This window comes from Nicotiana attenuata, unplaced genomic scaffold, assembly GCF_001879085.1.
Source record: "Nicotiana attenuata strain UT unplaced genomic scaffold, NIATTr2, whole genome shotgun sequence".
In the NCBI taxonomy this organism is placed as follows: domain Eukaryota; kingdom Viridiplantae; phylum Streptophyta; class Magnoliopsida; order Solanales; family Solanaceae; genus Nicotiana; species Nicotiana attenuata.
In genome coordinates this window covers 17272-30574 of record NW_017676719.1, presented here as the reverse complement: position 1 = coordinate 30574, position 13303 = coordinate 17272, and the positions used below count along the sequence as shown (strand labels likewise).

The 13303-nt window shown below is 38.2% G+C and overlaps 2 protein-coding genes across 2 annotated transcripts in view; one reads left to right on the top strand and one right to left on the bottom strand.

Annotated features, from left to right (window-relative positions):
* Window positions 1–8967, top strand: part of LOC109221181 — a 16669-nt gene extending 7702 nt beyond the window's left edge. The window contains exon 7 of the mRNA XM_019385646.1: window positions 8798–8967. Coding sequence (XP_019241191.1) covers window positions 8798–8817 — 20 coding nt within the window. The 3' untranslated portion in view covers window positions 8818–8967. The remainder of the gene's footprint in view (window positions 1–8797) is intronic.
* A 785-nt stretch (window positions 8968–9752) lies between these two features.
* Window positions 9753–10133, bottom strand: LOC109221180. The gene has a single exon (XM_019385645.1). It carries the CDS (start codon window positions 10131–10133, stop codon window positions 9753–9755), a length of 381 nt encoding a protein of 126 aa, XP_019241190.1.
* Window positions 10134–13303: the final 3170 nt, after the last annotated feature.

Sequence of the window (13303 nt, the reverse complement as noted above, 5' to 3'; positions counted from 1 at the left end):
TAAAGTGCACAGAGATTTTTACGTGGAAAACACCTGGCTGAAAAGGTGAAAAAACCACGACCTACTACTCAGTAGGATTTTCCCAAACTCCACTAAAATCACTGAGCCAAAAACTACATTTACAAAACTCATTGCAAACCTAAGGATTAACTCTAATCCCAGTGTAGCACACAGCCTCAACTGTTGCGACACTTTCAAGTTAACTCTAACTTGAATACTCAGAGTACCTAATACAATTGCTTCTAAGAAAGCTAAAAGGTACAATATGAAAACCTACTACAATTGAACTAGACTTAGAATAAACACAATGATGAAACTGGTTCTTCTATCTTTTTCATGTAGCTTCGGACGTGCACACTTGTATCTCGTATATGTTGCTTGCAAATCAGACTTGATCTTTTTGCTCTCAAATATGCTTAACTTCTGCTTATGTGCATTTTTTTGTAAAAGAGAAAAATCGTTATATTTATAGAGTTAGTAATCAGAGTTTGATAAGAACTCGAATTGTGGATCCTTTGACAATTCGAGTCCAAGAACAACTCTAACTCCTAATCCATATTCTTGATCCGGATGTAATTCTCTTTTCATAAGGAGACTTCAACTCCTTATCCTATATGCAATCTTTTCGATCAGTTCAGAAGATATTCATCAAGATATTGCTGCTTGATCTCAAGGATTTATCTTCTTCACGTGCATCTTATGTGTATGGGCCATAACAACTGTGTCTCCTTAGATGAACCTGGTCCTTCACTGAGATCATTTGTCATTCTTCAAAACTTCAACTGATCTTGGGCCAACAGGTTGACTTATTTGTATATGAGCTCGGATCGGAGTTTCAATGATTTGATTAGCTTCGTTATGTGATTTGTGACTTAAGAGCGTGATCGGAATTGGTTTTGGAGGTCCGGTGTAGAATTAGTCTTGAATTGGCGAAGTTAGGATTTTGGCGATTTTCGATTGATAGGTGAGATTTTGATCCGAGGGTCGGAATGGAATTCCGAGAGTTGCAGTAGCTTCGTTAGGTGAATTGCGATGTGTGTGCAAAATTTCAGGTCATTCGGACGTGGTTTGGTTGGATTTTTGATCAAAAACGGAATTTGGAAGTTCTTGAAATTCTTAGGCTTGAATCCGATGCAAATTTGGTGTTTTAATGTTGTTTTGAGCGTTCCGAAGGTTGGAACAAGTTTGAATAATGTTATGGGATATGTTGGCGTGTTTGGTTGAGGTCCCGAGGGCCTCGGGTGTGTTTCAGGGTGGTTTCGGATCATTTCGGGCTGTTTTGCAATAGCTGAAGCTGGTCTCTAGTATTGTTCTTCACGTCCGCGAGGGTCCCCTCGCGTTCGCGAAGAAGGATTTGGCTTCTGGGATTTTGTTCTTTGCGTTCGCGAAGAGAGTCTCGCGTTCGCGAAGATGAAGAAATTCTGTTGCATAGGTCTTACTTCGGAGGCTTGTATCTCTCAATCTACAATGAATTTTGAGGTGATTTAAAAACGAAAGTTGTAGCTCATTGAATCTTGTTTCCAGAAACATATTATATTAGTTATTTGGACATCTGAAGCAAAAGTTATTGCCATTATACTATAGGCTGTCTGAGAAGAGTTTGAAAAATGACTTTTGGAAATTTTGTTCTTTGCGAACGCGAGAGGTGGACCGCGAACGCGAAGAACAAATCCCTGGGCAGCAGAATAAAGTCCAAACTCGTCTCACTCTTCCATTTTTGGACTAAGGGAGCTCGGGTGAGGCGATTTTTCGAGAGATTTTCATGAAAAACATCGGGGTAAGTGTTCTTAACTCAATTTTGGTTAGATTACCCGAATCCATTGTTATTTTTAACATGTAATTAGTGATTTTAAGTTGGAAAAGTTTGAAAACCCTCTTGGATATATTTAAGGATTTGAGGGTCGAAATGTTATCGAAAATTAGTACTTTTAGTATGCATAAACTCGATGAGGAGATAAGGAACCCGTTGATGTGAAAATTTTTGAGTTTCGAGAAGTGGGCCCGGGGCTCGGGTTTTGCCAATTTCGAGATTTTTAATAATTTTCGATTGTTTTCGATTGGTTATCGTCCCATTGGCATATTGTGATGTATTCGTTCTGGTTTTGGATAGATTCGACGCGCGTGGAGGCCGGTTTGAGGGTCAAAGGTGTGGCGAGCTAGAGATTTCGCCGGTTCGAGGTGAGTAATGATTGTAAATGATATCCTGAGGGTTTGAAACCCCAGATTGCACACCGTAGTGCTATATTGAGGTGACCTGCACGCCGGATATCGAGCGTGGGGTAGAGCACCGTTGGGGGTTTGTGACTTGGTCCGTCCCGATTGATGATTTTACCGCGTATTTGAATGAAACTTATTTGTTATTATCATGATTTGGGATGATTGCCATATTTGGGCTTCGTGCCAATTATCCGAACCCTTCGGGGATTTTTATCACTGTTTCCTCACTATTTTGATATACTACTTGAACTCAGTCCTGTTGATTATACTGTTTTACAAACTCAGCCATTTTATTTGAACTTTGAGACTTAAATGATATTTTCACTGTTGTTTGGGCTGAGCACTACTATTTTATTGATGCCCGAGGGGCTTATGATGTTTTCTGGACTGAGTTAGGCCGAGGGCCATATGTGAGGATATGTTGAGTGATGTGAGGAGGCTTCCAGGCCTTGTGAGTTATGTGAGGAGGCTTTCAGGCCTCGTGAGTGATGTGAGGAGGCTTTTAGGTCTTGTGAGTGATGTGAGGAGGCTTTCAGGCCTTGTGAGTGATGTGAGGAGGCTTTCACGCCTTGTGAGTGATGTGAGAAGGCTTTCAGACCTTATGTTATATGCCACGAGGTGGCTTGATATTGCGCTTGGGCGGTAAGGGGCCCCTCCCGGAGTCTGCACACCCCCAGTGAGCACCGTCGACGATATATGGATCGGGCTGCACGCCGCAGCGAGATGTGGATCGGGCTACACGCCGCAGCGGTTGCTATATGATACTATTCTGAGAGTGATCTGAGAGAGAGAGCCCGAGGGGCTGAGAGTGTTTCTGAGAGTGAGCCCGAGGGGCTGGTACTGTTTTGAGATATTGCCTGAGGGCGAACTTTTATGTGCTCATCTTGCATAATTACTTGCCTTTTTACCTGTTATACAGCGGTATTTGTGCCCGAGGGGCAGATTTTTTTCTGTGCTTATCAGCAATAACTGTTTTGAAATCGTTTCGTAACTGTTGAAAAGATCATTTTCAAAAGAGATTTAAAGTGAGCCAATATATTTCTAAAGATTTCACAGCTTCACTGTTTTCTCAAAGGATTGTACCCTGCTTCTATACAGCATGTTGGTTTCTTTACGTAATTTCTTACTGCTCAGTTGTTATTTACCTTTATTACTCACTGAGTTGGAGTACTCACTTTACTCCCTGCACCTCGTGTGCAGTTGCAGGTATTTATTCACCCGGTAGCGGGTATTGGCTGTTTTGAGGCGGAGCTGTAGTAGTCTAGCGTGGTGTCTGCCAGCGTTCGCAGCACCGTTTCTTTCTATGTTATTCATTATTCCTGTTCAGTGTATTTCTAGACTTGTAAATGTAATTAAATTCTTATAGATGCTCGTGACTTGTGACACCCCGATTAGGGCTGTGTTGGGTTGTATTTCCGCTAATTAATACTATTAAGTCATATTTAAGTTGTTTAATTATGTTTAACTACTTTTGAAAAGACGAGTTGGGTCAGTTGGCTGGCCTCGTCTTCACGAGAGGCGCCATCACGACCAGTGTGGGGTTTGGGTCGTGACACCTGAGAGGCCTGTTTATGAACTTATTGATTTCACTTCTCTTTAGAGTGAGTTTCTATCGAATATGTTGATTGATTGACTGTTTTCACTCATCTTTATATTGAGCCTCTGTCGGAAGCTGAACAAATGTTTTAAAACAACTTTTATTTAAACTGGGGTTTATGAGATGTTCAGAAATTAATCACTGATTTGGCATTTGGTTATTTCCACCGAGATTTTCAAGTTATGAAGTATTCATGATTACTGTTTTACCCGAGGGGCTGTTTTACGAACTATGCTTTGCCCGAGGGGCCGATTATTGTTTTAATCTCTATTATTATTTTAAATGGTATTGAACCCCTACCGAGACTGCTGGAAGCATTTCAAAAATGATTTTTACTAAAAGCTGGGTTTTAAAAGGAAAGGTTGACTCGTATTATGATTTGAAAACTTGCGGTGTTTATTGAGTCTAACGCAAATGTGGATTCATTGTTTCCTACTGCTCAGTCTTTATTTACTCTTATTACTAACAGGGTTGGAGTACTCACATTACTCCCTGCACCTCGTGTGCGGATGCAGGTATTTATTCACCCGGTAGCAGGTTTTGGCTGATTGAAGGCAGAGCTATAGGAGCTTAGCGGGGTGACTGCCAGCGTTCGCAGCACCGCTTCTCTCTCTGTTGTTCATTATTCCTGTTCAGTGTATTTTTAGACCTTGTAGTTGTATTTACACTCTTATAGATGCTCGTGACTTGTGACACCCCGATTAGGGCTGTGTTAGGTTATACTTCCGCTAGTTAATATTATTAAATCATATTTAGACTGCTTATTCATGTTTCACTATTTTTGAGAAGGCGATATGGGTTGGTTGGCTGGCCTTGTCTTCAGAAGAGGCGCCATCACGACCGGATCGGGGTTTGGGTCGTGACATTCAATTCATATCCTAAAGGTTCAAGTCATATCCTAAATTTCAATTCATATCCTAAAATTTCAAGTCATATCCTAAAATTTCAATTTATAATCTAAAATTCCAATTCATAAACTAAAATTCCAATTTATATCCTAAAGGTTCAAGTCATATCCTAAAGGTTCAATTCATATCCTAAAATTTTAAGTCATATCCTAAAGGTTCAATTCATATCCTAAAATTTCAAGTCATATCCTAAAATTCTAATTCATAAACTAAATTCCAATTCATATACTAAAGGTTCAATTCATATCCTAAAGGTTCAAGTCATATCATAAATTTTCAATTCATATCATAAAATTTCAAGTCATATCATAAAATTTCAATTCATATCCTAAAATTTCAAGTCATATCCTAAAATTCCAATTTATAATCTAAAATTCCAATTCATAAACTAAAATTCCAATTCATATACTAAAGGTTCAAGTCATATCCTAAAGGTTCAAGTCATATCCTAAAGGTTCAATTCATGATATGACTTGAACCTTTAGTATATGAATTGGAATTCATATCCTAAAATTTCAATTCATATCCTAAAATTTCAAGTCATATCCTAAAATTACCAATTTATAATACTAAAATTACCAATTCATTAACTAAAATTACCAATTCATATACTAAAGGTTCAAGTCATATCCTAAAGGTTCAAGTCATATCCTAAAGGTTCAATTCATATCCTAAAATTTCAAGTCATATACTAAAATTCCAATTCATATCCTAAAGGTTCAAGTCATATCCTAAAATTTCAAGTCATATCCTAAAATTCCAATTCATAAACTAAAATTCCAATTCATATCCTAAAGGTTCAATTCATATCCTAAAGGTTCAAGTCAGATCCTAAAGGTTCAACTCATATCCTAAAATTTCAAGTCATATCCTAAAATTCCAATTCATTGTCACGACCCTAGTTCACCAACCGTGAACATGTCATGACGGCACCTGGTCCCCATGACCAGGTAAGCCTAACTTTTGCGGAAATATATTAATTGCGGAAAAATAGAGAAAATCAAATCAAATATCTAAAAGAAACTGTACTGAATTCCGCTTGGCAAGTACAACTCAATATCACATGTCTAAAACAATTCCCAAAACCCAGAAACTCACGGGCAACACAGGCTACAGAAGTGTATAGTAAAGGTTCCAAACTCCAGAATTTCTAACAACCGGAAGAAGGAAAAACTAAGTACTAAAGATAGAATAAGAGGGAGACTCGTCGGTCTGCGGACGCAACAGATCTACCTCGAAGTCTCCCTAGTCCTCCTGCCTCACTGATAGGGCACCTGAGTAGAGGTACCTAGATGATCTGCACATGAAAAACATGCGCAGGAAGGGCATGAGTACACCACAGCGGTACTCAGTAAGTGCCAAGCCTAACCTCGGTTGGGTAGTGACGAGGAAGGTCAGGGCCATACTGAGACAAAATATAGTAATAACAATAATTAACAGTATGATAGTCTGACAGAAATAATAAATACAGCAGTGATATAAGACAGATTAAGCAAGGCAATAGCAAATACACAAGAACGGAACAACCACAGAATAAGTACAGCTCAACACCAATAGTAACAATGAGGATCTCCCAGGATACCGTCCTGTAGTCCTTTTCTCAACTGTCCAGTGGATCTCCCGGGATACCGTCCCGTAGTCCATCATATGTGTATATCCGAAGGATCTCCCGGGATACCGTCCCGTAGTCCAACTATAAATGTGCAGGGGGATCTATCGGGAATCGAACCCGCAGTCCCAAAGTAAATGTGCAGGGGGATCTATCGGGAATCGAACCCGTAGTCCCAAAGTAAACAAACAAGGGGGGGGGGGAGCTACCGGAATCCCACATCCGTAGTCCCAATGTAAATGCGCAATCACAACCAGAAGGTACACGGAAACGAAGTACAAAAGACAAACATCAGGTAGTACTAGCCTAGCATGCTTCACGTAGTACAGTCAAGGCAACTTAAACAATTAGGCAAGTTAAATCAACTAAACATGCTTCTCTAATCTAACACAGGTTATAACTGCAAGTAAAACAAGGCAAATATGAAGGAAACTCAGTCTCAATATCTTAAGTAAAAATCGGGTTTTTCAACAATTAGCTTAAGTACGCGCTCGTCACCTTACGTACAAGGAACTCAATTACCACATATCAAATCCTAAGGGGAAAGGTCCCCCACACAAGGTTAGACAAGCCACTTACCTCGAATCGGCACCAAAATCAACTCGAAATCACACTTTTGCCACGAGTATCCGACTCCAAATGGCCCAAATCTATTCAATTCAATTACATATCGTAAGTAATATTGCAAACAACTGATTCCACTATTAAATTTAAAGCTAGGACGCGAAAATAGGTAAAATGACCAAAACGCCCCTCAGACCAACGTCTCGGAATTGAATAATTTTCACATTTTCAAAACCCTCGTACTCTCACGAGTCTAACCATATAAAAATCTCCCAAACGGAGGTCAATTTCCCACACAAAACTCAATAATTAGGTCTATGAAGTTTCTTCCAATTTTTTCCCAAATTTTGACCTTGAATTCGAATTCTAATGGTGGATTTAACTATATAATGATGAAATATAACAAGAAGGGACCAAAGAAACGTTACCCAGTGATCTTCACTTCAACTCCCACTCAGAATCGCCTTAAACCGAGCTCTCAATTGATTTTTGTAACTTATGAACTCAAACCCTCGAAATTTCTATTTCTGCCCAGGGATTTCCGCTTCTGTGGACAAGGGACCGCTTCTGCGGTCCCGCTTATGCGGAAAGTGAGCCGCTTCTGCGACTCTCACTAAACGACCACATCCGCTTCTGCGGTCCAGTCAACCGCTTATGCGGTTCCGCTTATGCGGATTATCCACCGCTTCTGCGGTTCCAACTAAACGCCAAACGGCCGCATCTGCGGCTATTTTCTCGCAGATGCGAGGCCGCTCCTGCGGAATTTCCTCCGCATCTGCGACGCCTGGAAACTCTGCCCCAAAACCGCTTCTGCGATGATCCAGCCGCTTATGCGGCTCCGCTTCTGCGGTTCCGAAGCCGCAGAAGCGAAAATACCAGAAGATGAAAAGAACCAGCTGCTGCAACACTTCAAAAATCTCCCCGTTAACCACCCGAAATTATCCCGAGGCCCCCGGGACCTCAACCAAAAGCACCAATACCACCTAATACCTTATTCAAACTTGTACCAATCCTTAAAAAACCTAAAACAACACCGGAAGTCCGATTAAATCAAAGATTCAAGCCTAAGAACTTCAAATTCCAACAAAACACACTTTCGATCAAAAACCAAACCAAACCTCGCCCGAATGACCTGAAATTTTGCACACGCATCCCAAATGACATGACGGAGCTACTGCAACTTCCGAAATTCCAATCTGACCCTCGGATCAAAAACTCACTATCAGACCGGAAACTTCAAAAATTCAAACTTCGGCATTTCAAGCCTAAATGAGCTACGAGCCTCCAAAATACATTCCGAACACGCTCCCAACCCCGAAATCACCTAACGGAGCTAACGGAACCACCGGATTTCCATTCCGAGGTCGTCTTCACACTGTTCCGATTACGGACCATTTTTCAATTCTTAAGCTCTCATTTAGGGACTAAGTGTCCCAAAACACTCCGAATCCCAACATCGAACGTCCCGACAAACCAAAATAGCAGAAATGAACTTAGGGGAAGCAGTTAATGGGGGATCGGGGCATAAATTCCAAAAACGACCGGCCGGGTCGTTACATGGTATTTTTTTGTTGAAGGTATATATAATTTAGTCTATTTGGGAATATTGGAAGTCTATCAGACAAGTGTTTGAGCTGCTTTCAGCTTAGTTATATATAACTGTTTTTTTATCGTTTTTTGTTATGCATTTTTATGATAACTAGCTTGTAGTTTGTTTCTGGGTAATTTCTTTTGAAGCTGGAATAGTACTTATTTTGTTGCAATTCTTGTTGAATTCTTTTTTTTTTTCAATTAAATAGTTGATGTTGGAGCTACTTTGACATATTTTATATGTAGACTTACGATTTTTTCTACTTCACATTTGATTTCATCTTTTGACATTCACTTATTTTATTATTTCAGGTTATGAATATGAAGTTTGAAAATTTAGCATGTGAAGGATTTCAATATGATGAAGAATTGCAAAAATTATTTGAGGACTATGGATATATTATATTGTTATTGTCGGTATTCAATAGAATCAGTTACAATGACATTAGTTTTTTAGTTTAAACAATACAACTTATTTTATTTCGCTGATACATTCATATTATGGAATGTACTTTCTTCTATTTATCATGATATTATGAAATTTATAATCTTTTTATAAATTAGTGGTATTATCTTTGGTAGCATTTGTCTATTTTTGAAGATAGTTTCGACGTCAACAAAAAGATTGTTAAAAGGATTAGATAAACCGTTATAATTGTCATTAAAACTTAAATATTTTACGACAATAAATTTTAGTTTTCACTAGCTGCTAAAAAGGTTACTTTTAGCGACTAATTAATTGAATTTAACTGTAATCGAAAAGGACGCCAAAGGTGCAAATTAGGCTATTTTCATGATGAATTTAGTTGCCATTATAATAGCCGCTAAGCACTATTAAAGCCGTTACTTTTAACGGCAATTCAAATGAATTTCCCGGCAATAAAATGGACACTAAAGGTACAAACTCAGCCAATTCCGGAATTGATTTAGTGGCCATTATAATTGCCGCTAAATAATTGCCGCACAAAGCTATGATTTTTAGCGGTAATTCAGTCAACATTTACCGGCACTTCAGTAAATGGACGCTAAAAGCTTTAGCGACCCCATGTACAGCGGCAAAAATTAATTGGCCGGTAAATGTTTTAGCGGCAATATTTATTGCCACTAAAGGCCTTTTTTATTGCCGCTAAATCCCCTTTTTGTTGTAGTGATCATTTTTAGATATTTTAGTTGTGGCCTTGAATGCGACTGTTTTCTTCTAGTCTTCTTGGTTTGTTTTCTTAAGATGTGTCTTTTCAAAGGCTATGAATTCTCCTCGAAGTTCATCTTAAGATAACTTATTCAGATCCTGAGATTCAAGTGTGACTACTTTGGTCTGCCAAGTAGTTGGTAGGCTTCTAAGAATCTTTCTAACTTGATCACCCCTTGAATATGGTTTGCCCAAGGCTTTTAGATCGCTAATTATTTTGCTGAATCTGGCAAACATCTCTTCGATAGACTCTCCTTCTTTCATTTGGAAGAGTTTGTAATCATGAACCAACATGTTGATATGTGTTTCCTTTACCTTGATTGTTCCTTCGTATGTAACCTCAAGCTTGTCCCACATCTCTTTGGTTGTGTCACAACTGGACATTTTCTCATACTCTTCACCACTTATAGCATTATAGGGTAAGTTTCTCGCCTTATTGTTGACTTGTACCACTGCCATTTGCTCATCTGTATATGAATCTATATCTTCAGGATCAGCAAGTGGTTCTGTATATGAATCTATATCTTCAGGATCAGCAAGTGGTTGAGCGGCAGCCAGCAGAGGATAGTTCCCCTTTTGATAACTCTCCAAACTTTAACGTCATACGCCTTTGCATATATTTCCATATGCACTTTCTAGTGGGAGAAATATTGTCCATTGAAGTATGGTGGCCTTACTTGCGAAGTTCCTTCCTGGAAGAGTGCTCCTATGATAACTTGATTTGCCATGATCTTTTCTCACAAGCTGTTAAGCAAAAGAAAAATGTGAGCCTTGCTCTGATACCAATTGAAAGTACAAGAGGGGGGTGAATTGTTTATTTTTAAACTTAATTGCTATTAGTTGACTAGTTTTTCAATTAGTCGACTGGATGTAATAGCTTGATAACAGTAATGACAGAATTTAAGATGCTGAAATTAAATGCAGGAATTAACGACACCATAAATTTTTATACAGGTTTGGATTCAATGTGAATCCTAGTCCAGTCCCCTAGGGTTGTAAGGGAGTTCTTTTCAGTGAATGAGTTTCTTTGAGTACACAAAGAATGGTGTGATCTACACCGATAGCTCAGTTCCTATATCACTCGTTTCTTTTGATACAATGCATCACCAGTGTTGTTCTCTCTTTCTTCTCTAACTTGTTACACAACAGGTCTTAGCAGAGCTACAATGTTTGTTTGCAGTAGAACAAAGAGAGGGTGTTTGGTTCGATCAAAGTATATGTTCTAAGGTGTGATTACAAGTTTAAATACTTTGAGAGAGGCTTGAATTCTGGAGAGATTTGCCAACCCAAGAGATGTGATCCTTGGAAAGAGATTGATTTTTTTCAAGAATAAGGTTATTCCACAACGGCTCTAACTGACGAGAGGCTTTAAAAGATATTCCCTTGTGTGCGATCCCGGAATCTTGATCCTTCCAGATTTAGACACTTGATTGAATATTCTGCAAGATCTTCGATATACTTGATTTATTTGATTCCTTCAGTTTAGCCTTGATTGATTCCTTCAGTTTAGCCTTGATTGATTCCTTCAGTATAAATTTCTTCCTTTAATCACGTTTGATTGATTCCCTCAATCTACTCTGATTGATTCCTTCAATCTACTCTGCCAATCCACGCGTTCCTTGATCATTGCTGATTGATTTCTTCAATTTTGAATGCTATCCATGAGTTCCTATTCAAAGAGCAAATATATTATTTTCATCATTAAAATCTGATCTAACAATTAGTTCATAAATGTCCTTGTCGTTGGCAAATCGTTTCGTATTTGCTCTTACATTAATTGAACTTCAACATGAAATGGGTGGACTTGAAGCTCTGTTACGGGTCAAGAGCAATAATAAGAATTATTTCCTGCTGGTAGGGGTAAAAATAGGCCAAAAGTCTAATAGAGATCAAAGTTGCTCCATAGTACAAGTGGCAAACTTGACCCTTTTCTCTTGGTTAAATTATCTCTTCTGATTTACCATGTTTTGGCAGTTAGCTTGATCCATGATTGGTATCCATGATTTTTTGGCAGTGCATAGAAGAAAATGTTATAATATGTTTCATTTACTGATATCTTATGTTATTTTTACAAATGCAAGCGGATAACACGTCCCATTCACTTAGTGGCACATGCACATTGAATCATCACCAATATAAAATGAGTTTACTGTTTTGCACTGGCAATGTTAAATTTTTATATTATCAAATTAAAGTGACCTATAATAATATCTATTATGTATTATAAGTCTAATTTCGTAACTTATACAATAAAGTAAATATAACTTACTATAATTAATTAAGATCCATATGTTTAATGTAAATATGTATTATGTTTTGAAGTAGGCCAAATACATCGCCAGCCCCTTAAAATTGTCCACCCTTTTCACTTAGACACTCCATCTAAAGTTTGTTTCATCTGAACACTTTAACCATGTATTTACTGTGTTATTTAGACAGAATATGCTGCCATGGCAAGGTAAGTATTTCTCACATTTTTCAAGCGCGTGAAATCATCCCCAAAACAAATACCACATACTTCTTACCGGCAAGTGAATAGTTTATGTCGGAAATTTTTTCCGGTGAAATTCTCTTTTTAAATTTTCAGATTTTTTCACAGGATTACTACCAAATCCTACTTCAGATCTGCAAACACCACCACCTCTAAATCAGGCCACCACCATAAACTTCTCATTTTTCTTCTCGTTTTTAAGATTCGATTGGCCGCTGCAATTCTGCCAAGAAAAGTAGAGCTCGATCTGAATTTTTTTTCTTCTTCCTCGAATTTTCAGATTAAAATCTTCCAGATCTAAAAGTTTTTGGCTTAGTGATCATTCCCAACTCTAGTCCTAAAAAGGATAAGCGGTCGCTGCAAATATATTCCGGTCTGAGAGTCCGGAGTCGAATCCCATAAGGAACTAAGGTTTCGCTATAACTATTCAATATCACTAAGAAGACAAGCTCGAATAAATTCCTAAGTTATAAAGAATAAGATTATTATATCTAACTAATTGACTAACAAATTAAAGTACTAAATTAACAATTAAAGATACTAAGGGTTGGAGACAAGATTAAGGATGCCTAGAGTTATGATTTTCCCAAATGCGGAATTCTTTCCATTATGTCTTCTATAATTCGCCTAATTTTTCTCTACTGATCATGAGCACTCGACTTATCGTAATTCTCTCTCGAGCAACTACAATAATGTACTAGTCATATTCTCTCGAACTACGCTAGCTCGCACTTTTTCAACGCTCACTAGAATCACGTCAAAGCTTCGTTATTTCTAATCCCGCTTTTAAACCTGCCGTATTGATCTCTCATATACCTTATGAGTGACGTTGTTCAAAAACCACCTAAATGTATATCCTTTCTCAAGCAACACATACTAAATAGGCACAGTCAATCGATGGCCATTCAATCAACTGAAATAAGCACGTAGTTGAACAAGTAGATAAATCCAAAGGTTAAATTATATTAAAATATGACAGAAATTCATCCTTCAAGAGGTTCCATCAAAACTCTAGATAATAAATTAGCTACTCATAATAGTATGTAAAACTACAATACTAAAAGTCATAACCAACAATGAAAAATAGGAAGAAGAAAGGAAAAACTCGTGGTTGAATCTTCCTCCTTGCTCCTAGCGT

Coding starts and splice junctions, on each gene's coding strand:
- LOC109221180 (XM_019385645.1), bottom strand. CDS start 10,133: ATGGCAGTGGTACAAGTCAACAATAAGGCGAGAAACTTACCCTATAAT.